The sequence below is a fragment of the Thamnophis elegans genome, chromosome 7 (genome assembly GCF_009769535.1).
Source record: "Thamnophis elegans isolate rThaEle1 chromosome 7, rThaEle1.pri, whole genome shotgun sequence".
Classification (NCBI taxonomy): Eukaryota; Metazoa; Chordata; class Lepidosauria; order Squamata; family Colubridae; genus Thamnophis; species Thamnophis elegans.
Window position 1 is genome coordinate 33,703,129 of NC_045547.1, and position 26,202 is coordinate 33,729,330.

At 35.4% G+C, this 26,202-nt stretch overlaps 2 protein-coding genes and 1 non-coding gene across 3 annotated transcripts in view; all 3 read right to left on the minus strand.

Moving 5' to 3' along the window:
* Nucleotides 1-2,415: 2,415 nt before the first annotated feature.
* Nucleotides 2,416-3,987, minus strand: FMC1 (formation of mitochondrial complex V assembly factor 1 homolog). Its single transcript, XM_032220846.1, has 2 exons — nt 3,794-3,987; nt 2,416-2,704 (listed from the first exon to the last, which is right to left on the minus strand). The coding sequence occupies exons 1-2, from the start codon at nt 3,929-3,931 to the stop codon at nt 2,501-2,503; spliced, it is 342 nt and encodes a 113-aa protein (XP_032076737.1). The 5' UTR covers nt 3,932-3,987; the 3' UTR covers nt 2,416-2,500.
* Nucleotides 3,988-4,807: 820 nt separating this feature from the next.
* Nucleotides 4,808-4,880, minus strand: TRNAR-CCU. The gene has a single exon. It is a non-coding gene; the product is annotated as a tRNA-Arg (tRNA).
* A 4,224-nt stretch (nt 4,881-9,104) lies between these two features.
* Nucleotides 9,105-26,202, minus strand: part of UBN2 (ubinuclein 2) — a 60,308-nt gene continuing 43,210 nt past the window's right edge. Inside the window, 4 exon segments of the mRNA XM_032222077.1 lie at nt 9,105-15,602; nt 18,874-18,905; nt 18,907-18,961; nt 22,064-22,310. Coding sequence (XP_032077968.1) covers nt 15,556-15,602; nt 18,874-18,905; nt 18,907-18,961; nt 22,064-22,310 — 381 coding nt within the window. The 3' untranslated portion in view covers nt 9,105-15,555.

Consider the following 26,202-nt stretch of genomic DNA (forward strand, 5'->3'; position numbering starts at 1 on the left):
CCTTTTTGCATACACAAAATTAGTGTCTAAATGCAACTGTACCTGTGTTAACCTCAATTATTCATGTGCTAGTTTCACATTGACTGAGAAACTGAGTTGCATTAAATGTCCCGATATCATTTACAATTTGCATTACATTGAATACTGAATTATTTAGACTCACACCATAATCATGTTATCTACATTAATAAAGAAGTAAATAATGTATTAGGCTTTCAGAAAACTTAGAGCTGGATTTTTTATTTCCAAATTTGCCAATTATAATGAATACTGTATCTTGATAGACAGCGTGAAATAACAAACTGATTAGCACAGATTTACAACTGTGCTAAAAAAAATCAGACCATGCCTCACTGTTATTTGAAACTCTTGACTGCAAAGTTGAAAAGTGAGGAATTATAAACAAATTCAAAACCTATTGAGCTATCTTCAAAGTGAGAAAAATAAAGTAGCTATAAAACTAGGTAGCAAAAGTCATAAGAACAAGTTATAGGAAGGAGTTATGTTAAAATATAATTGATTTTAGCTATCAGTCAATACCTACTAACTTTTGCATGGTGATATGTAAAAAAATACCAAGATTATATTATAGGGTTATTGGTGTGAGAGTAATAGATGCAAATTTGGTTGCACAGGCAGCCTTAAAACATGAGAAAATAAAGGTGTTGCAAATCCATCTGTATGTTACTAAAACTCTTTATTTCTTTAACCTGTAATAGGGTGAAACAGTGCACTATAGGACAAAACTTTTTGAACCAAGGTACCTGAAATGGTCTAACTTCCAAAATCCAGGAGCCGTGATTCACATGGAACTAAGTTTTTGCAGTTTTTATAAAAGAATTATGAAAAAAATTATATAAAAGTTATGACATGATACAAAATGTTGTAAAACATTTCCTATGCTGATGTATGAATATGCTATACAGTTCAACATGTTTTTTTTTCAAGGCAGATACATGGATAAATGTATAACAACTTTTCCATAAAGGCAGTACTTTAGAAGCTCTGTCATTGTTGAAGGCATTAAGGAATCTGGTAAAGAAATGTCACTGAAAGGATGATCCAAGGAGTCATGAACTGTCCAGTCCCTAACCTACTAAACACTTCCCTTTAACTGGACAAAACAGTTCATCACAGGGCAACAATTTTTGAACCAAAGTATTATACCTCAACTGGACTAATTTACTTCAGAATGCATACAAAATCTGGAACTAATAACTCTTGTGGAATTAAAATGTGGCAAATTTTATAAAATGTTTTGACATATTATCACAAAATATTTCTTGTGGTCAGTCCTTGGTATTTGACTACGCTATAGTTTAACATGGGCTATTTTCAAGGCACGTTGATCTTTGAATATCTCCCTGAATTCTTAAGAACTTTCCAGTGAAGTAGTCTGTTAGCAGCTCTGCTATTGTTGAAGGCATTGAGGAGTCCGATAAGGAAATAGCTCTGAAATGATCCAACTAGTGACAATTTGCTTAGTGTCTATATAAAATGAGCTGGAAAGAATATATTCAGCGGGTTCCAAGTTGCCTATCATTGCAGGAACAATTTTAGTCGTCTTTCACAGAAAAATTATATACTGGAAATTTTCCTGTACTGCATACAGATTAATGTGATAAAAATGGTTTGCAAAAAATCTTTTGAATAGTAGGCTAGGTGAAATTGACTTTGATAATTCTCTTAAAGATAATAATCATAATGTAATTTGTATTATACATAAGCATTAATTATCCACAATCCATGGATAATGTAAGTTAAGTGGTTCAAACTAGTCTTGCATGACAAGTGGTATATATTTTATCAGCCACAGCACTATAAATAATTTTGTCAACAATAAATCAGATGGTGATACAGCTGGGGTGACAAAAATGTGGCAAGTCAGATGGTAATCAGAGAACCTGGGTGATATCTTCAGGATCCTCTGATCTTTTCTGTGATACTATTTTGTAGCAAGATTTTGGTTAAAATACTGCACATATTAAGATATAGCCATCAGTTAATAACATCAATTGGGACTGGAATTGCTGTTGCTAAGCAATGTGGTTTGTAAAGTGCAATGTCATGTGATCATGTAGTTTAGCAACAGCAATTCCAACACACCAAATTGCCATTGTTAAGTGAATCATTGGCTCTCCCATTAACTTTGCTTATTGGAAATAAGCAAATAAGGTTGCAAATGGTGACTTTGGAATGCTGCAGGTTGTAATTGTAAGCCTGGTACTGAGTGCCCAAATCACTATCAAATGATTGTGGAGACATTCTGATGGCTGAACAGTTACAAAATGAGTGGTGTAGTGTCACAATCCTGGAAAATTATCTTCCTAAAGGAATCTAAGAGTTCAGAACAAGTGCTAGGTGCTATATATGGTATTGTATCTGAAATCTAAAGACTATATCAAGTTAGATATGTATATATGTCATATAAGCATTTTTATTTAAAGAATTTTGAAATAAAATACAGCTCAATAATTCTTATGAAATAGTTAAATCACATTTATGGTTCCCATCCCTTTCCTCCAGGCTGTTGTGGTAGTTTAAATCCTACAAGTCCTGCCACTACCTCTGATGATCGTTCTCCTTTGCCATGATATTCCTTATGTAATATTAAATGTTCCCGGATACTGTGCAGAAGACAGAGATAAGTAGCAGCCTGAAAATGTAAGTCATGCTGGGCTTTGCAGAGTTTTTCACTGGTTACCTGGAGTCAGAGAAAAGACATAAGAAACGGTATTGTTTGAATCCAATTTTCAATTCAGATAAATACATTTTTAGCTTACAGTAACTTGAGGCAATATGTGTGTGTCCAATAAAGCTGCCAGATTTATTACAGTGGCAGCACAATGATAGTATATACAAGGAAATCGCTGTTCCACATAAAAAATTGAAACGTAAGAAAATGTTCACTTACATTTTTATTCATATAATCCTATCCTAAGAAATAACACAATCCTACCTTGTAAATAGACCTCCCCCATGTGTTCTGCATTATAATTTCATCTCTATGGAGACTCTCAGTCAACCAGGTCATGGTTGTTCCAAAGGTGCTTTTTGAAGAGGCAACTTGACTTTCTCAGAAAGTCCAATTGCCTTTTGAAAAAGCATCTTTAGGACATTATAATTTCATGTGACCATGGTGGGAGTTAAGGTTTAAAAAAATATCCTTCCAAATTGTCTGAACTAAGCCTTTCTCAGCAGCTTTCCCCACTCCTCTGCAGTGTAACGTTCCATATGTCAGAGCTTCCCAAGTGCAACTCCTCTGCCTGCAGCACAGTCCACATTCCATTTGCTATGGCCCTCAGCTGCCATTCGGTATTGCAGGGGTCTCCAAATCTGGCAGCTTTCAGGCTTGGTGGGGAATTCTGGGAGCTGAAGTCCACAAGTCTTTAAAGCTGCCAAATTCGGAGAGCCCGCTGCATTGCATTATGTTGAAACGAAGTAATGCGTTTAATATCTTGAAATATCGAACCCAATGGGGCGGGGAAGCAGAAGGGAACGTATAGCAAGTTTTTTCATGAAATGGATTGAAATCTCTTCAGACAAACTTGCTTTCGTACGCTGTAATAGTTTAGCTGTAACAGTATCATGAATCAGGACAAAATTATCACTTTGGTTAACATTTGCATAAAAACTCAGGTGCCTAATTTTAGGATCCCCACAGCTTCGCCAGTCCCCAAAACAGAACTTGCAAAACCCAGAGAAAAACGCCATATTTGAAGACAAAAGAAGCAAGCCGTTATTAACGCAAAGGCCGGACAGATTTCGAGTATCAGCACCGGAATATACGTACCCGATGGCAGCGGAAAGCTTCCTTCAAGTAACGATATGCTGCCTTGTTTCGGTAGGAGACATCGCTCCCTCCCAGAGCATAACGGAGCTCCCTCAATAGACCACGGAAAGTGCGAAGCGGCGACCCGAGAGACGCCATTTTGCTTCCGCTATTGGAATGTAATATGCAGCCAATCAGAGAGCCCCTCTTTCACCCAACGCCCAATCAAAAAGAAAAGGTCTGGCAGTTTACGAGACCAGCCGGGTCTTTCCCGCTCGTGTTATTTTCACCTTCAATTTCGGAGCAGCATCCTTATAGAAACGCAATATTTGAGCGGGACGTACGCGATTATTTCAGACGTGATAGATATCTAATCTTCAGTATTGTAACGTAGTTGCTATCAGTCCATCGGAGTTTCATCTCATTCATTAGTCAGGAATAATGATATAATGGAAAGCAATGAATGATTCGAATGTAACGATGAATTTCAGTCCCGTTTGAAAGGAGCAGGAAGACAATTGGAGCTTTCAGCCTTTTCTTTCAAAACAATTCCCTGCTTTATTTGGTCATTGAAAGGGTTCCTATCGGACCATTAGAAGAGCTTTCCGCGACCCGCTACTCTGGCATTCATTTTCGATGAATCTGCGGGGACCATAAGTCGTTCCTAACATGCCTAAAAGCGAGATTTCAGTAAAAGTTTAATATATACTATTTTCTTGATAGACGTTCTGTAATAGGGAAAATATTCCCTTAAAACGGCCAACGAAATACATTTTACACTGAGTTAATTATATTCAGTCCTCCAATTAGCCAAAATGTTTTTTTTAATATATTTTCCTGTTGTATTAATTTATAGGGTATCATATACATAGAAAGAAGTCTTCACAGAGCGTTTGTTTTTAGCGATCCCCAGCCTTACTTACTCTGGGTGCCACTATGATTTTCACCGTACTTTTGCATTCTGAAGCAAGATTTTGGTGTGGATCAGCAATTTCTTAGGAAAAAAACGGGGATGTCAGATTAAAATACACAAACCACCCCAGATGGGACTCGAACCCACAATCCCTGGCTTAGGAGGCCAATGCCTTATCCATTAGGCCACTGGGGCTAGCACAAGCCAACTTCTTCCAATCATCTAGTTACCATCACAATCTTTCGTATATTAATCCCACCCCTTCTGATCATGCTATATATTCATGGCTAGTAGCGTTCTACTATGCTTTAAACTTCCGAAATCAAGTGAGATATTTATGCGATGCACAGCACACCATAAAACCCATATAAAACTGGAATCAAAAGTTTTCTAACAAACCACCTGCATCTTCCTCTTTCACAGTGGATATAAGAGCAAAACATAGACTTGTCAATTTTGTTCAGGTACCGATTTGCATATAGGTAAGAATAGACGTTTGAACAATTATAATGATGTTTCTTTGTTTCCTCATATTTGATGCCTTTGGACATTTATCAGGTATCAACACTTTCCTAGACATGGTATAGTCTATCTTTGTCCAAGTTTTCAACATTGGGCATACTCTACATGTATTATTAGTTATTAATCCCACCTTTTTACATGTAATTGAATCGGTGAACATATCTAATATTCCAGCTATTTTCTCCATAACAACCCTGTGAGATGATTTAGATTGAAAAAAAAAAACCTGACTATAATCAATTTTTCCTCTTCCTGGTTGAGTCCTCCCCACTCCCAATGTATGTATTGGTCTATAATTCAAATTGTTTTATAGTAAAAGAGTAAAAAGCAATAAAAGAGCCATAAGTTTAAATTTATTCTTCCAGTGCAAAAAGGTAGTGATACAAGTTACACTATCTCCTACAGCCAAGTATTATTGTGCTTCAGTCACAATGCATGAGTGATGGTTCTAATATAGGGTTAGTGCCTTCTCTAGCTTTTTTTCCTCCTCTAACGCAGCATTTTCAACTGGAAAAATTGTTCTCCATAATGTATGGCAGAGAAGAATTGGGGGAATAGAGGTTTTGGCACACAAAGGACTGAAATTTCCTTGTTCAAAAATCACCTGCTTGACAGAGTGGTAGGGCAGGGAATGGTGCAAAGTGGCATGAGAGCAAGCTGACAAAATTCCTCTTTCTCACCCCTACATCTGTCACCTGAAATATGATGGTTTTTGTTTTTTTCAGGGGAATGCTGATCTGGAAGATGCCATCTGAGAATTTGATCTAGCAGAACAGAATTGAGCTTGCAGGTAATTGAGATACTCTACATCTTACTGACCTGTGGATCATTTGGCAACCAAAATAAACAGAAAGCAGGAATAGCCTCAACAACTGTATTATTTTCATTTTATAATCAAATTATTTTCTAAGTTGCTAATGCAAGAACCTTTTCAGTGTTTCACAGCTTCTGCATGAGTTGGTTAAGAGGTTAACTGATAAGTGAAGAATTTCCAAGTGGTCAGCATGCAAATGAGAGCAGAGGAATGCCAAATCACACTAAAGATTGACATTCTTGTATCCTAAACTATATTGACTGGATGTCTGTGTGTGAGAGATATTTTAAAGCAACCAAAAATTTGTAATGCACTTATTTGATACACAAGCAGCAATAAAATGCTCTGGAATGTTACTTACTATCAGGCTACATTGACCAAATTGCCAGTAACTGTCTCAGATTTTTTTCTTTTATGGGACTGCTAAATTTTTGTTTAAAGAACAAATATTTTCTTCTTCCAGACTGGTACCCGATGGAAATATGGAGCCCATGCATTGCCTAACTGGTACTTTATAGTATAGCAATAGGCAAGCAGATGTCTCTGTAAAGCCAAACATATGGAATTGCTTGCAGCCAAAGCCAAAATGGTCAGAGAGTACAGTCTCTGCAATTGGAGAAGAAAGGGAATGATCACAAAAGCCCCAAGAGATCAACAGGGAGTTGGGAGAAGATGAGAAACATTTTAACAGGAGCACAGTTAAAGAGAACTTTGGGTTACCTCTAGAGTGGGCTGGAGATGAAATAGAGATGGATTATGAAGTAATTCCTGTTAAAAATAGGTTACCTAATTGATTAATAGCTATGGAGAGTCACAAGAGTATGAACCAATGGGTAGATTGGGTGTATTTAAAATTATGGCTTTCCAAAATAAATACTCTCATTTTAAAACAATCTTGTTGAAACTTTTGGTAATGTAAATTGGTAAAAATTAAAGAAATTTGTTTTAAGACCTCAGAATCTTTTTCTCAATTATTTAACATGCCCTCAGATCCTGACATTTAATGACTACAGTATCTTACTTTATAAACTCAAGAATACATCAGATGATTTCTTAAATATGGAAGAATCCTATAAAGCACTAGATATATAGGGAAATATTTATTAAAAATCACTCATTTATTTTTTATCCATTTTAAAGGAAATACTAAATTATATATAGAAACTATAATTGCTCCATTACTCCCAGGATAGCCAGATTAGGGTATCTAAAAATCTCAAGGTACACAGAACACAATAGTGAGAATTTACACGAAAATTTCACATAGGTTATCTCTAAACTATTTTTAGTTATACTGGCTCTCAGTCTAAGAGTAAATATTGCCTCTTCCAGTTCATCTATTCCTACACTCTAGCAAAGAATCTGTTCAATTTTTCTTGAAAGGTGCTGTGAGAAACCTTTTCGGCTATCATTAGAAGCTACAAAACATAGATCTGTTTCTTCCCACTTACCTATTTTCCATTATATATATGGTCAATTCATTAGTCATCACATGTGTTGGGGCTCTTTTTTTTTACTGTTGTAAATTTGTTTTGGTTATTTTAGAAAAAAATTATATTAATTCCTGCTGTATAATTATTTAATTACATTTTTGAAAAATAAGCATGTCTGTTTTCTAGGTATCTTGCACATTACCAAATTAAGATATGTAAGAGTTTGTAACAACATATACTAGCCACACAAGGTGTATGTACATTCCTCTTTATTTAATACAGCACAGACACATGACACATACAAAAGAAAGACACTCATGAAACTCCTGCCACATTTAAAGACAGGCACATCTACTCCCAGTTTGAACACTCAAACTGATCACTTCTGATCAAATATCTGCTAATTAACTATAGATGGATTCTCAGATGAAGTCTCCAGCCAAAAGAATAATCCACACCCTGTTTGAAAAAGTGAAATTGAGATAGTACTTCCTGGATTATAGAAGCAAGAAAACCACTGAAGAAAAATAATTTTTCTAGAAAACTCAACCCATGAGTTTTTGGAGCAAATATATACTATTCACCACTTGAGTTTTCAGGCCCATGATATGATAAAATGTACTAAGAGGAAAGCATTTGTTTCCCAGTTAATTTAACTGTATTTTGAAACGGGAAAGAACCTGAATATACATTCAGAACTGGCATAGGCTTTTTGTGGCAGCAGCTTCCCCTTTTCTGTACTCCAGTTTTACATGGAAAGTAAGCAGGCACCAGGTCTTCTGATAAAGAGCCTAACATACTTTAAAACAGATATTTATAAAAAGGAGAATGAAAGGGTTATTTACAAAATTCATGGCTGGTGCAGTACATCTTTTAAGACACACTATGTTACAATCTTTCAGGTCCTGAGATTATTATGGAACAAATAATTAAAATATTGTGTTTGGAATCATTGTAATAGAAGAAAAAGACCAATTTATTCTTTTAATTTTTTCAGGTTGGTAGAATACATTTCTGTAAAAAGTAAGCCAAAAACAGTTGGCACAAGTAACTAAATAATGTGTACAAGCCCTCTTATTGAGAGGAGCTATAGATCTGTTGCATGGAAAACATGTCACAAGGAAGACAAATATTCTTCCCACATGGCTCAAACCTTCCACTAATTTTAGAAATACTCAGGTTCAAAGATAGAGCCAAGCTATACACAGAACAGAATAACTGCTTCAGATATGTTTCCCAGACATGGATAATTATAGCACCACTAACTTGATAAAAATAGGTACTTTAAATAAGATTAGGAAATCTATGACCATATTTCACAAGTATCAGTGGATCAATTTTGTCAATAATGATGTCTCCTTGTTTTGTATGGCTAACCAGGTATTTTTAAAAGGGTTTTTTTTGCTGAATATTGAGAAAGTATTCAGAAATATTGTTTCAATCAGGAGAAAAATACTAAAATAGAATTTCTAGATTTGTTTAACTTGAAAGCTGCACTATTGTTAGAATCAATTTATGAAAAGCATGTTCTTTTCTAGAATGACACGTTCAGTTCAATGTTTCATATTTATATTCACATCAATGTCCAACTGCAGAATTTATCTTACAGCTTAGAAAACCTTAATATGTTTTTAATTTTAAATTGTGATACTTAGGTACTGAATATGATTAAAACATGTTTGATGATAAATGCAATATGTAACACTGCTCAAAAATTTAAATTAAATTTATTTTAAGTAAATGTTCTTGACTGAAAATACATACAAAAGAGCACCAGCTTCCACAACATGATCTTTAATCCTCTGAATTCTTCAATTCACTGCTGAAAAGTGCCAAAGAAGAAAGATATTCAGATCACTTCTCTAAAGAAGCATCTTTGTGAATGCAGATCTAATTAACTAATTGTCCTCTTTGCAAAGGTGAAACACTTATCTGATTTACTAATTTCAAATGGGAAATAGTTCTTTATCTGCATTTTTGATTATAGTCAGTAAAAGTCACCATCAGATTTTAAAAACCTAGTTTCTCAGAACCCTATCATTGTGGTGAAAATTTTCCTGCTATTTAATATTTAATTTCACTTTTACAAAAATATTTTCATAATACACACATTCAAAAAGCTTTGTCATGTTTCTTTGGGTAGATATTAACAATAGCCGGGAGGTGGTGGTATCTGTAATACTAAAAATGGAGTTTTGTAATAATTGTACTGATTACTAAAATCAAACTAAAGCATTACAGAGAAAGGCAGTGCTGGAAAGAAAATGCTAATGTACTAAAGACCAACCATCTCTAAAATCTGAGAGCCTTACCTACAATCTTTATTTATAAATTAGCTGACTTTTCTCAACTATTCCAATGTGTGATGAGACAATCAAGTATTTTCCTTTTTACCACACCAAATTAAAATATCTAATGTATTATAAAAAACAAAATTTTATAACACAAAGTATATATTACCTATATTGTTTCAGGAGCACTGCAGAGAATTAGAATTATAAAGAATTATAAGTGGGATACAAAGCTCCAAAAGTGTGTTTGTTACATAGAACAAAGATATTTCATTGAACAAAAATCGCCCCAGATGAAACTGATGAGAATCCTAGTTTCTCCAACTTCTAAAGATTGTTAAAAAGTATATAAAAAACCCTAAGCAATAGTGTCCTGAGAAATACATTCAGAAATAATTCTTAAAAAATAGGAACAAATGGTTCAAAGTTGTAATAACTCAATTTTGAAAACCAAATATATAGTTTACAATAAACTTCAGCATGACAACTGATTCCTTTCTTTCTAGTAAGAATTTCCTCGCTATAAGGAAGTTTCTTTAGACTCTTGCAGGAAATTCAATCTCCTTTCTTATCTGTCACTGCAATTAGAAACATGTTAACTAATTATATAAAATACTTTATATTCCTTTATCATACCAAATTGTTTTATCTGAACAAAAGATAGTTCTTTAATTTTTAGCAGTATTCAATATTATTTGAGTATTCAACCATCCATTCAGAATTGATTTGAAATAGAATGCAACTTATATTTGTTTTAAAGATCAGTAGAACCTTAATAATAATATATGGTAGTTTTAAAAAGTTAAAACTTTTACAAATACATTTTTTTAAAAAAAATGTATGATTACTTATTTTGATTGATGGGTTGCATTCTTACATTTGTCACAGATCTTGGCAACAGATTTGGTAAAAAACAACAACAGTGAAATCTTGTTATTTCTTTTGTTTAAAAGCATACTGCTATTCTCTGATTTAGCCAATTTGTTACTTAAAGCAAAATTTTGTTTTACAATGTATCTAAAGATATGTATCTGAGCAATGCAAAGAAGTTCTTGCATATTTGGTGCATGGAAAACTAAAATTTTACTTTAGAAGATTAACTCACTGTCACCATCAACAGGCAGCTTCCTAGAGTGAAGCAATAGGCTTCTTAGGCATCAGAGGCCATATGAAAATATTATTGCAGAAATATAAAATATTTTATTGTCTACTAGTATGTAACCATTCAAATATAAATTTATAACATTTTTAATGTGAAGAAATATTCTGCTCTTTCTCTGTCACAGGGAAAAATGTCAAATTTTAGAATGGCTGGTTTAACATTATGATTATTAGACTGGTATTTTAAATTACAATCTGAAACTCCAGTGGAAATGGCTTAGTGTACTATAAACCACTTCATTACAGTTGCTCAAATACACTGTTTTATAAATTGTGCCAAAGTTCATTTTCAGAAGTAAACATTAATACTACAAAAAACAGATTCAACATAAGGAAAATAGTGCTGTGTGCAAAGAACAAGCACATAAGAATGACAGTTATGCAACAGCAGTTATAACATTACACATACTGAAGACTAATTACAGAAGGGTAACATTATTTTAACAACATAAAGTCATTTGGGCAGGATCAAGAACTTTCCAAATGTCTCCAAACACTTTTAGGACCTCCGAATATACTTTGTGGGGATAAGAGGGAACAAAAAGAAAAGGCACTTAACCAAAAGCCTGAATCAAGTAAGTTGGAGGAGTAACTCCATTTAGAGATAGAACTAAAGTATATATATAAAAAAATCTAAAGGTCATACAATAATAATTGCATACACATTTTATGTTATCTATTTATTACTCTAATCTTGGTGTTAAGTTTTTGGAAAATGAAAAGTGGTCTGTGACCTCCAACATAACAAGTTATGTAAATAGCTAGGTTAAAAAAACTTTCCAAAATTTAACATGATTTTTTTCCTGCACCGCTATTCTGAAAAGTTCAAAAATAAGAGTAATAATTATATCATTTGTCAACATTCCAAAAAACTAACATCCTATTTTTTTTCTGGGGAAACAGTTCTAAAAATCACTGTGTAAACTAGATTTAAATGTGTTTATAAATATAATCAAAAATATTTTAATGAATGTAGCAGCAAACATAGTAAATAACTGTGAGTCCTAACAAACTACCATCTGATTATGATTCAATGTAGCTTATAGTAGCTTGGGATTCGAGAATTATTTTAATATCAACCACTTTGGATCAAATGGAGAGGCTAAATGGAGGTTAGAGTAGTCAGCTAAGAGTTTGAAGAAGTATACCATGATTACCTGCCCCATTCATAGCCTACTGAATAAATTAAACCCTAATTTCATGGAAACAGATGTCAAACCCACAGCACCCACACCTGAGATTTTGACTCAACATTCCTATCTGTCTTGCTAGAAACAAGACTATATAAAAGGCTGAAAAAGGAATGATTTTAATCCATCAAATATTATCTCGGGGATGAAAGTATGCATTGTTAAGACAGTTCTTTGTTCATTGTTTATATACTCTCCCTATATTTCATAAAGATCCAAGATAACTTAAGGAATTGCTAACTGTCACCATTGGGACAAGAAACACATAATTTAAATGATTCTGAAATTCAAAACCTGTATGTCAAAATTATTGCTTATATTTGAGGCTCAGTGTAAGATCATTATTTTAGCCCTAACTCTCAAAACAATTTAAATTCAGAACGAAAACTGTACCTTTTTTATTGCTTGTGAATACTGAAAAGATTTAACATAAGAGCTATTTAACTCTCCAAATACATTTTAAGACAAACTAGGCTGTTAAAAATATCTAAATTAAAAATTGCTATGCAGGAAGTATATCTCTCTTGCATTGTAATGGTGCTGATATTCTATCTGCTCTTTTCAGTTCTGATTATCTTTTTTAAGTCCTTATGTCCATTGTAGAGAAGCTCATGGAGTTATTGTTTAGATTTATTCTAATCATAACAATCTTGTTTATTGAGAACATCAGGAGTAATTGTTTTCTATCATTTATTTCATGGCATTATGTCTCCAGATACTCGTTTGCTATTAAGCTGGAAAGAGCTGAACTCTCTTCACATATTAGCAAAACAAAGAGGGCCCCCAACTGCCTGCCATGTAATAAGAATCATAAATTCAAATCAATCAATGTGCTTCCATTAAATTCTACATGGCAAATACTGAAGACCAACTAAAAAGCCACTTGTGTATTTGATTTTATGAGAAAAATTTCACTCTTTTAATATAACATAAACCATTTTCTGCCACCAAATATTTTGCTTTAAATTTATGGAAAAACATAATCAGAAACATATAATTCCTACTAATTCTATTCTGTACTGTGTATTATTTCTAAAAGGGTTAAAAAGGTGTGGAATCAAAAGTAAATCTCTATTTTAAAATGTTTTACCTTTCACACTTTCTATCATTGCGTATAAGGGAAAACTAAATCTAAAGTTACTAACTACTTAATATTTAGCTTTCATAATGTAATATGGAATGTCAGGGTCTTATTATGCTTCTTTTTTAATGATAATTTCATTTTTATTTTAAAACCATTGTTTCAAATATAATTTTTATTTAAATCTTTTCTTCCAAATATATTTTTTTATATGTGCTTATGTGTGTGCATGCTTAAATATACAGATTTGAAGTTGCCAAAAGGAAACAACTTATGTAACAGTAAGTCTCTCAGTGAGAACTGTATATTTGGCTATTTGTAGGATATGCTCATGGAAAATATTTTGTTTACCTTTGAAATGAAGTAAATCAATCAAGAGAATAAAATTAACCTATTAATATTGAAAGGAGAAGAAACAAAGGCTTTGCAGATGCAAAAACATGCTGAACTTTGTAGTTTCTTGTACCAAACTATCAAACAGTTATGTTTTTTTAACCTTGTATCAAGATTGATTTGACTATTTTTAATCCATATTTTGTGCAAGTTTTTAAAAAAATTAATAGGGTCAACCCAACATTCAGTTACCATGTTTATATTATATATTATTTAAATATACACATGTTTTACAAATATGATAAGTAGTAATCTGAATTAGTAAGATTAGTTACCTGGCTTTTAAAGATGAAATAACATATCTTTGTAAACTTGATAACTAAATACATGTCTGTCACAAAACAGCAGAAGAGTTATCTTGGCCACCATACAGTAAAACTATATGCACATAAAAAGAAGAATTCTATAGGAAGCCATAAATATTACTGAGTTTCATACTGTAGCAATTAATGCTGCTCAATAGATACAGATAGTTGTCTTTTTAAAATGTGTTTCCCTTTAGAGCAGCACAAGAGATTGCAGTTGGAATTAAATAAGCCTCCAGCAAAACATGCTGGCATACGTACATATTTCTGCTGGATGATGACCATATCGCCAGGAATGTTTAAAAAACCAACTCTTACTAAAAAATAAAGTATCAGATTTAAATTAAAGAAAAGGTTTTAGTTTGGGGAATTAAACTATGATTTCTAGATTTGACCTCCACTGAAACATTTACAACATAATGTGACATTGTTTTGACTATTTCTCCCAGAATTACATCCTGAAATACATTTCTTCTGCGTTAATTAATGAGTGCAATACAAAGCAGTTCCTACATTTCTTTCCTAGACTCTAACATAATGGTTTCAAAATCAAAGCCAGCCTACAAGTTGTATGTTCAAGCAAAACAAATCAAATATCTCCCAGCTTAGCAGATTTAAAGAATACTGGGAATAAGAATGTTAAAGCCTAAACAGAAGGCACCTCAACTATACTCTTTGGAGAGAGCTTTGAACAGTTCTGATAAAAGGTCTTACTGAAAAGCTGTAAGGAATCAATACAGCATATATCTTCTCAAAGCTAATAGAAGAGGAAGAAGAATCCGAAACTATCTTCACAAGGAGAGAAACGGAATATCTCTACATTCTATCATTATATGAAAAATAAGGCAACTCTGAAATGGTTCAGCAAATCTAAAAGTGATAAATAAACTTCCATCAAAGATAATGAACACAAAGGTATGCTCTGATAAAGCCAATTCAAGCTAATCTTATATCTGAAATTTTGATATTAAAAGGAAGATTTTAAGTTCCACTAAAATGGTGTGATTACAAAACAGTCTCCATTTTTTAAATCTTATCTGAAATAGAAATTCTCTGTCCTGATCAGTTACAGTATCTAGGGAAATATACCCAAAGCAAATTATGTATATCTTCAGGCTCTTCAAAAGCAAACAAGCAGCTTTGATTTTGGGTAGAGAAAATGAGTACTTCCTTTTATGCTGATATAAAACACTTTTTCTCCTCTATACTTCACCTTATTCAAACTTGCAGAGAATGTTTCTAACTGCTATAGCTTGTAGACTTTCCTGAAGTCTCCACATGGCTGAACGAATGGCCTTATTTGCATGGTGGATACAGATGTCTATTTTAGTTTCCTTTCATAGTTCCTTTATCAGACATCAGCCTGCAAAAAGGTTTGGGTTGCTGTAGGTTTGACAACTGAACCTGTTTGGCCAACCCTTTCTGAGACAATTGGGATAAAAGGCTTTGAGAACTGTCCTGAAAACAAATCAAACTATGAATTTTTTTTATAAGAACACTTTCCTCCTTTTTCTTCTCTCTTTGATCAAGTATTTTTTTTTGTCCTCACCACAGTGCTTAGGATCAGAATATGTAAACATTGACAGAAACAGCAGCTCTGTGTCCAAGTAAGCACTTTCCCAACTGGTCATTCTCCATCAGCAAAGTAGAACCACATTTACTCCCTTATTTAGCAGGACATCACTGGGTTTTCCTCTGTAACTTAGCATCCACTTTGCTTTGGCCATCTAAAATTGAGGATGAAAAGAGACAGCAATTCATAAAAGAGAAATGATGAGTTATTAAATTTCTCTATCACTGCAGTAATGTGATCCTTGGTGGTACACAAAATATAGAAAATAAATATCATTGATTTTTTTAAAAGTCCGAAGTATAAACAAGCAAACACATAGTCACAATCAACCAACAGTCAAGCTAAATTGAAGAAGAAACATTTAAAAGATCCCATGACAGTATCATTTTAATAGTTAATTTACTTTACTTTTGAATACTAAAGTGAATCTAGCTTTCATGGAAGCCTAGTTCATAATCTGAAGGTCATGAAAGAGAAACAACTTCTAACTGCAGTCCCCACAACTTCATAAAATAAAGAACACAAACAATTTTTCCCAGAATGTATATATTATGTAGGCCAACTCTATCTGGAGGAAGTGTTTCTTGAGGTAACTTAATGTTAAGCCAAGATAAGCTTTATAGATAAAAAACCTTACCTTTGCAATTAATTAAATTAAATTGTACCTAGAAAGTTGCAGATTAAACCCGTGACCCGTCAAAACCGCGCTCGACTAAACCGCACCCGATTAAACCACGTCGCTGACGTCATCAACAGGGCGACAACAGCCAGCGCGGAGAAAAAAGGGCGCTTTAAATAGCGCTTTGAAAGCAAGCCGATTCAACTTAAGGTAAGGTTAGGTTTAGGTTAGGTTAGGGTTTAGGGTTAGGGTTAGGGTTAGGTTAAGGGTTAGGGTTAGGTTAAGGGTTAGGTTTAGGATTAGGTTTAGGGGGGTTAGGTTTAGGGGTTAATTTTAGGTTTAGGGTTTGCAGCGTGCTTCTGTCTCCGCGCTGTTGTCGCCCTATTGATGACGTCAGCGACGCGGTTTAGTCGGGCATGGTTTAGTTGAGCGCGGTTTTGTGGTGGAACTGATTAAACCAGGGACCATAACACAGGTACAATATGTTTCTGACTTCCACTGCCAGTTAACAGGCAGACTGCTGCCTTTTTCAAAGTGATTTTTAGAGGCAGTCTCATGTAAAGAGCCTGTCTGTTCTCTAGGGTAGATCAGGCTCAAAAATTAATGTCAAGTAAGAATTACTCTTACTGTAATTACTCTTACAGATGCAGTAAAAAAAAAATCTTGCAAATCTGATCTGCTTCCTCCTCCCCTCTAGCTCTGAGAACTAGGGAGGATTTTCTCTCTCACACATTACTTTCTTCCCCTGAGCTCAAGACCCTTTTGTGATCATTGTCTTCCTAGCATCTTCCTCTCTCCTGACCTTCAAGGCCTTTCTCTCTTCCCACTTACAGTTCTTTACAATAGTTTAACCAAGTACTGATGACTTCATGAGTTACCATTGTGAAACTCTTCCGAGCAATTGGCATGCTGTAGTCCCTGTTTCTCAGCCCTGCGTCCGAGTCCAGAACCCCTGAGTCACAGACCTGCTCTCTCTCAAAGCCAGTGTTACATCTCCAAAAAAGAGGCATGTGAGTGAAAGCCTTGATTTAAAAAATAGCAACTATTTCTTGGTTGAGTTCAAAACACCAAGAAAAGGCTTCAATCATTGTATTGCTAACACAGCCCAGGATGGTGATGTATGATTGGGTATAATCATCTCCCAGTGCCTTCAAGTAGATATTAAAGAACCGAGAGAATTGAACCCTGGAGCATGTAAGATGGGATAAAAATAAATAAATAGGTATGGAATGATGAGTTTATATTTGTTAATTAATATTATATTAGGGCTGTGGTTGGAAACTTTGTTGACAATAGGATTGGAAAAACCATTGGTTTTTGGACTTGCCTATGATTAAGAATTATGGGAAGAAGAGATTTTATATGTTAATTAAGAGGAGATGAAGTGATATTGAAACCATTTATACTAGTCTTGATTCTTTTTCTTTTATCTGTCTTTTCTGACCATGCCTACTCAGCATGGTCGTAACAACCTTCCTTAAGAATGAATTTAAAATTAGTGTAGGTAAAAACCAACGTATTCAACACTTACAAAAAAACTTGTTCATGCTAGGCCATAATGTATGGGTTTTTTTTTTTTTTGACTGACTAGCCAGTGTCACTGTATACTATGGTTTGGGGCTTACTTTATGAGTGAGTTAGACCAGTGTTTTTCAACCTTTTTTGTGCAAAGGCACACTTTTTTCATGAAAAAAATCACGAGGCACACCACCATTAGAAAATGTTAAAAAAATTTAACTCTGTGCCTATATTGACTATATATAAAGTGTTTTTCCCACGGCACACCTTACACTATGTCACGGCACACTAGTGTGCCACGGCACAGTGGTTGAAAAACACTGAGTTAGACCACTATGGTTGTTTCACAAATCAGGGTAACAATAAACCATGATTTAGTGCAATATATGACCCCAACCCATATAAACCACTCTAGCATCTGACCGCAGAAGCAGTAACATTAAATTCAACATTCTTGAACTTTGACCCTTGTTAATCATTTTTCAACGGAATGTTTTTTTCTTAGAACTGATCAGGCAATTACCAAAGGCTACACCGTATTTCATATTCTCTCCCAGTAATGACAAGAAGGATGAGATACACCTGAATGGGGAAAAATTAAGGCTTAACCCAGGTGGAGAATTATATCTGTAAAAAATTGCTGAATAGTACTTTCCCTCATGTGTTGGGCACATTTCATGGAAAGCATGTTAGAATTGGAAGAGTTTATTCAAGTAACTGAATCCAATCTCCTGTTCAAGTCAAATTAGACCTGCAAATTAGAGCATCTCTAAGATTCTCTCATTAGAGAATCTAAGAGATTCACAGGGATGCAGTGGCTCAGTGGCTAAGACGCTGAGCTTGTCATTCAAAAGGTCGGCAGTTTAGCAGTTTGAATCCCTAGCGCCACGTAACAGAGTGAGCTCCCGTTACTTGCCCCAGCTTCTACCAACCTAGCAGTTTGAAAGCATGTAAAATATGCAAGTAGAAAAATAAGAACCGCTTTGGTGGGAAGGTAACAGTGTTCTGTGCGCCTTTGACACTTAGTCATGCCGGACACATGGCCACAAAGACATCTTTGGACAGCGCTGGCTCTTCTGCTCTGAAACGAAGATGATCACCACCCCTTAGAGTTGGGAACAACTAGGACATACTGTATGTGTGATGGGAACCTTTACCTTTACCTAAGATGCTTCTGAGAAAGTTGTTGCATTGTCAAAACTGGTCCTAAGAAATTTTTATCACTGTAGAAACTGTACTGTAAGACAATTAGTTTCTCTTTAGAAAAGTCAGAAATACATTTTCTTACCTGAATAAGCTTGCTGCAAATGAGCAGGCAGATGTATGAGACAGTGCTGCTGAATGCTGAGCTCCTGACTGTAAACCCTTCAATAAATCTGACATGGCACACAAAATGAAAAAAATAAACCCAGATATAGTCATAAAATTAACATGGTCATATTTTTCTTTGCCTCTCTGTAGACAGCAAGTTTAGTTATTTAATGGTATAGTACTGAAGTTTGGGATTTACAAATTCAAGTGGATGATTTTAAGCCAATTACTATCTTGCCAGTCCAAAACTACAAGATTGGTCACTGTGATGATGTCAATTGAATTGAACAGAAATATGAGTTCTTCACAGTCAAAATATAGAATGTGAAAAGTATGAAAACTTTGTAATTGTCAAAGTAGAAATGAAGTTACAATACTGGATGCCTAAGAAACAAATGAAATTAAGTGGAAGAGTTGAGGGGTCCTTGGTGCTCTCTTGAGATTGGTTGTTTTCTTGTAGACATTTCATTACCTAAACTAGGTAACATCATAGGTGTTAGTAGATGATTGGGCTGTTTACCATTAGCTTGTTTGGCAGTTCCTTGATTGGGGTATTGCCTAAGTTGGGTACTTAAAATAACTGAAAGAAAACAACCAGCTCAGAGTGTACCAAGAACCACGCATTTCAACTCTTAGCTACAAACATTCTCCTTTATCAGTAAATGGAATAGAATGGCTCACTCAGGGCATGACTCCATATACAGGTAATCCTCGACTTACAACCATTCTTTTAGTGACCATTTGCAGTTACAACAGCATTGAAAAAAGTGACTTAATGACCATTTTTCACATGACTGTTGCAGCATTATTGGGATCATATGACCAAATTTTGGATTCTTGGTAATTGGCAGGTATTTATGATTGTTGCAGTGTGCTGTGGTCATGTGGTACCTTTTTCGACCTTCTGACAAGCAAAGTCAACGGGGAAACCAGATTCACATAACAATTGTGTTACTAACTTAATAACTGCAGTGATTGACTGTGGCAAGAACCGACTGTGGCATGAAAAGTTGTAAAATAGGGAAAATTCACTTAATAACTGTCTTGCTGTCTTTGCAATTTAGCAATTTTAGGCTCAATTGTGGTTGTAAATTGAAGACTACCTATGAAGGAAAGATTTGGCAACAATACTTGAAAAAAGGACATTGTTAAGCATCTGCTTAAGGATTAGATCTATTCAAACTATAGATATCCAATAAATATATAAATGTTATGCTTGAATGCACATTAACTAAAATGCTATGAAAGAAAAAATAAAGAAATTTGAGACAAATTTAAAAGGAAAGCTCCAACAGAAGGTATTATATCAAGACAAGACATAGTGCTATATCAGAAACTGAAATGCAAAAGTTGGAGAAATGGTGGAAGCTGGGATCACAAATTTTGAACTGGGGATATAATAATATTCATTACTAGTCCCTTCAATGTATGCCAACAATATATATTTAAAGCACCAAATGGACTATGTACAGGAAGCAAAATAAGGAACAACAGCATAACATTAGCAAGACGCAGATTGTTGAAAAGATTATGAATTATTTCAAATGTACAAGTTAAACTTAGATAATTAGAGAAGATGAGGTATACCAGCAAAATATGATCTGAAGAATTTACAAGAGGAAATAAGTTTTTATTTATTTATTTAATTTATAGACCACCTCTTTCACTGTTACAGTGACTCTCGTCAGCTTACAATATAATAAAAAGGTAAAAAAGATTTCAAAATGATTAAAATTAAAAGGATTAAAGAAGAATCTAAAACCTAAGTGGATGGGCAACATGGGGGTAGGGATCTTCTTTATATTCCATCAGCCACTCTCAACATAGCATGCCTCTATCAGAGACTCAGAACAGCTGGTAGAGCCAGGTTTTAAGGCTCTTCCAGAAGGCCAGGAATATAGGAGTAGGCCTGACCTCCAGCGGTGTAGTGTTCACCTACTTCACATCTAATGCACAGCTGTAGAACTAAACACTGAAAAGGAAACATACAGAGAAAAAGAAGTGGATAAACTGAAGAATGAATGAATGAATGAATGCCTTCAAACTATAGATTTGTTTGAAGGCAGTTATTTATTAAAGGAGTATAGATTTGTTTGAAGGTAGTTGTTTACTAAAAAAAAAAATCAATCAAATAGTCCTGGACCAATAAAGCTTGTCTTCTTTTCTGTTGCAATGATCTGCAACTAGAAACTAGTATTCTTCAGCAGTAATTCAAGTAGATGCTGGAAAAGAAATTGGCGATGTTGAAGTAAATAGAAAACAACAACAATAATGGGTAAGATGGATAGATAGAATCAAAGAAATTGCAGAATGAGTTTGGAAGAACTACAAGTTATTAAATAGTAATCAAGACAGTGAGCATTTATCCATATAGTCACCAGTAGCTGAAATTGACTTGGTGGTACCTAACTGTAGGCTTGCTCCAAAGATAAACTGTCTGTTAGCACAAAGGTTGAATATGGACTTTGTTGTCTTCAAAAGAGTGTCCTGTCTCTTTTAAATGCAGATGGACTGGGAATCTAGTCCTGATGTGTTGGTTCTAGGAGAACAAAGTCTATATTTTGAACAGAGAGGATCGCTAGTTTGAAAGAGGAGTTAAAGAGGCTATCTATGTCAAAACTGAACAACCCTCTCTCAACAGAGGGGGAGGGATACCGCATCATCTCTCTCCAATCTACAACACAGTCCTTTCAACAGTTCCAAGAAGGCTCCACACTCATTTGTGCCACTCAGGTGACCCTGATGATGCAGATAAATCTCCAGGTGACCTTAAAGACCCGCTAAAAGAATGCAAATGACCAGCTGTCTGCAAGAAGTATAAATCCTTCCATTCCCCACTATCCAGTCAGAGCTGAAGAAACTTCTTGGATGAGAAGCAAATGTTTTCAAAGAAAAACCAGAAAGTCCAATTGCCTCTTGAAAAAGCACCTTTGGGACACTCGTAGCCATGCACTTGCGCCAGTCAAACCCAATCATCTAGCCAAGATTCTAATACCTTCTAACAGCCACAACACAAGTGAGACAATTAAGTCACCAAGAGAACAATGAGAAATAATTATAGGCATAGCCAACAAACTAATTTCCCAACAAATGCATAAATTCAAGAATCTGCCCTTGACAAAGAGCAATTGCTGAAAAATAGTAAAAACAACAACAGTTTTACTTACTCTGAGTTATACTATGGTGGAAAGCTGCTGAGGTAGATCCCGAGGTGGCTGTCACTCCAGCCGTGTCTGTTCCAAAGCTAAGAAGCTCCAATGGAAACTGAAAAGGCATAGTCACTGGAACAAGACTCCCCAGCATCCCAAAAGGAGTCAATGGAGTAGATGTCACATTCTGACTGGTTACAGACAATGGTGATGCCATGAGAGTCAAAGGTGAAGCATTTCCCAGTAATGATGCACCTGTTGTTGACTACATAGATAGATATTATTTTAAAAATGTTTTAAAGGCTTTTGGAAGCAATTTAAAGCATACTAAAGGTATTTAAGTATTATCTTCTCTCACATTCATTAGAAACAATATTTTATAGCAAAGCTTATTCATTTCTTACTTAATTCATGATATAATTTAAGTGATAGCAAACGTTGGTCGGCTCTTTTTTCTTGCAATAAATATAACTGACAGTGCAAATGTAAAAACTAAGTTTGGTAAGGTGGCAACCACTGGTTCCCCAGCTAGGCAGAAATATTACATAATCATAGTTAGCTGGCACTTAAGGCCATCAAAACCACACCAAGCTTTGGGAAATTGGAAGAAAAAGCTCTGGAACACAGGCTTATAAAATATTGGCTACTTTACTCCATATAGCACAAATCTGTAAAAAAGTCTTTATTCTTCTCCATAATAAAAATTACGCATGTATTTTGGTGAGAGTTATATATCAGGTAAGGCTTATTGCTGAATAGAGACTGTTTCTGGAAAGTTACAATTACCACCATTTCATGGTATAAAGTCTAACTCTTTTTACTTCTATCACTGAAAGCTAGTCTAGTGTAGTGGTTAAGGCACCAGGCTAGCAATTGGAAGACCATAAATTCTAGTCATCAGAACATCACATACCCTGTCTAATGTTTAATACCATGTCATTCATATGTGTTGTAGCAGAAAGCAGCTGAAAGAAGGGCATTATCACCATGGAGACTATGAAATCTTGAGTAGAAGTGGAGCCAACTTCCAATGCACTGGAACTGAAATCAACCAGCAAGGTGAGTCTGGAAAATTCCAGTATCAACTACCTTGCAGTCATAGCTGCTGTGATACCTGGCCTGAACAATATACCCATATGTACCTGACAGGGTTTCTGATCTACCAAAGATGGATGTGAACGTATTGCAAGTCATTAGCAGTCCTGTAATCAGTACCCAGAAAGGTGGCAGAGGTACTTTGAGTGGGACCAAACTGCCCTTCCTTTAACAGTTAGTGCCCTCTCTCCTGTAAAGTAGCTGATTCCTGTGAAAATTACTTCCTCTGCCTATAAAATCCCGATTTTTTATTGCCTCCACCAACATTTTAAAGAGATATGTGATGTTGACTATCATGGTTGGTAGAAAGATGGTACAGTTATGGGTTTGTTTGTTTGTGACAATCCCACTAAGTAAGAGAGTAGGGATGCCAGGCTTATAGATTTAGGATTTTATTGCTATGTAAGTATTTTATTTTCATAAGTAAATAAATAAAACATGTTATATGTAGCTTGTATTATTTTCATGTAGTTTTCATTATTTATACTTTTAAAAATTAATTTTTACTGTGGTTGGATTGTGCCCTGCTTAGAAGCATGTTATAAATCTTCTTCATTTTGTTGTTTGTTTAGTTCGAAAGGTAGAAGCCCAAACACACATAAAAAGGGTCATATGGAATTAAAATCCTATTCTTGCTTCTCCACATATACTCATTAACTATAATAAACAATAACTCTTAATCCATTAGCTTTCATCTGAACCTTTCTCCCATGATACTCTGCTCTCACTTTGGTTATGAGCTAAAGTCTTCTCCCTTTGGGCTCTTACCCTAGGACAGTGATGGCAAACCTTTTTTAGCTGCTGTGCCAAATGTGGAGGGAGCACAGGGAGGTCATGCGCCGGTGTGCCACACCCATAATGCTATGCATGTGCAATCAACGACAACCCCCGCTTTTGCCGTGTTTTTTTTTACCTTCCCCAGGCTCCAGAGGCTTTCTAGGAGCCTGGGGAGGGTGAAAACAGCCTCCCGCCCCCCCCCGGACGCCTTCCGGAAGCCTCAGAAGCTTCCCTGAAGGCTCTGGAGGACAAAAAAGGACCTACAGGGAACCCGGAGGTTCAGGAATGGTGACTTCTGGTTTATCCATAGGGCTGATTTTTGACCTCCGGAGTGCAAAAAATGGACCTGTGATCAAACAGGAAGTCACTTCCGGTTTACTCGTAGGGCCGTTTTTTGCCCTCTGGAGCCTTCAGGGAAGCCTCCTGAAGGCTTCGGAGGTTGAAAATCAGCCCTACGGACAAACTGGAAGTCACCATTCCCAAACTTCTGGGTTCCCCATAGGACTAATTTTCGACCTCTGGAGCCTTCAGGCAGCTTCCCTGAAGGCTCCAGAGGGCAAGACTGGCCCTATGAATAAACCAGAAGTGAGTTCCGGGTTCCCCATAGGACCAATTTTCGACCCTCCGAGCCTTCAGGGGCCTTCAGGAGGCTTCCCTGAAGGCTCAGAGGGTGAAAAACACCCTTGTGAGAAAACTGTAAGTCTGTTCCGAATTTCCGTTTTGCCCGTGGGCTGGTTTTTCGTGCTTTGGAGGCTTCAGAGAAGCCACCAGAGGGCAAAAAATGGCCTCAAAATAAGCTGAAGTCAGCTGGCAGTTGCGCGCAGGCCAGCTGACAGAGCAATGCCTCGTGTGCCCTGACAAATGGCTCTGCATGCCACTGTTGCATCCGTGCTATAGGTTCGCTATAACGGCCCTAGGAAAAGCTTATCCAAAGGAGGACTGTTGAAAGCTACCTTATTTATTTTTCACATAACCACCCATCTCATAATCAATGACTCTGGGAAGTGTACAACAAAATCAAAAACATATTACAAATACTGGTAATAATATTATTAACATTAAAAACTAAAATTATATAAAGCAGAAAACTAAAACAGAATTTAAAAAAACACATGTTAATTACAGAGAGTCATCTCAGTATTTCTCCAGTTTCCTGAGGCCTGCTGACCCAATCTGGTTCTTCAGGACATCCAGAAAGTTAAAAGGGTTGAACAGCCACCAAAGCACCTAGTAGCTTAATCTTTCCCTTTGCCTTAGCTAATTCGATAATCCTAACTTTTTCTTTCAGGAAAAATAGGTCTCTACACGAAGTCCACAGTTACTGATTCTTGAACCGAGCAACAATTAGGAGTTCTACGTTTTTTACCACATTTCCCAACCCTTGGTATGTCTGAAGAAAGTATATTTTACCAAAATTAAACCGACAGGGTGTACAATCTAACTTGCATTAAAAAAAATATCATGCATATTAATCTGCCTTCATTGTCAAATGTATCTTCAGGATTCATTCAGATCCTCAACCATGGCGCCATTGATGGCAGCCTTGGTGAAATGCTAATATTTTTTACATTCTTTTTATTTCTGTAACTCATTATGGACTACATACACCAAAAATGAGCTTCTGAACATCAACAACTTTCTAAGAATATTCTTCCTCTGGTTTCTCCCGTCTCTGCAAATGCAGAAAGAAGTTATGTGGATATTATGATCAGAGAAGCAACAGTTCTCTTCAGTAGCTGGAGAATATAAAGGAAGTGAAAGAGAGGAAGCATACTGGTATGAGACTGAGGAGGAGGGGTTAGGATTCTACTCCATTGCTTCATCTAACAAATCTACCATTCAATAATGAATGTAGGTTTGTCAATGGATGAACTTCTCCCTCTAAATAGGAACCTAATTTTTTCTAACTCAGACATTCTCTCCTTTACAGAAACTTGGCTCAGTGAGACTATGGAGAATAGAACAGAACAAAACAGTTTATTTGCCAAGTATGATTAGACACACAAGGAATTCATCTCCAGTGCAAAACTCTGTGTACAGGCAAAAGCAACAGAGTAATATCATAATACCAAGAAGAGGCAGTAGTAATGGGAAGGATAATAATAATACTACAGCCATACAACAATGGGTAAATATCCTTCGACAAAAGACAGTGTTGTGAGAATTACATATTTTTCGGAGTCTAAGACGTACCAGAGTGAAATTTGAAGAGGCAAATTTTTAAAAAAAGATTTTGCACTCGGCAGACCTCCGTCAAAACGATTCATTTTTTTGCAAAAAACGGG

What these genes read in the sequence shown, in the direction of transcription:
- FMC1 (XM_032220846.1), bottom strand. Translation starts at nt 3,931, where the DNA reads ATGGCGTCTCTCGGGTCGCCGCTTCGCACTTTCCGTGGTCTATTGAGG. An exon ending in AAGCTTTCCGCTGCCATCGG is followed by an intron (nt 2,705 to 3,793) that starts GTACGTATATTC and finishes CTCTGACTCCAG; the next exon opens with GTAACCAGTGAAAAACTCTG.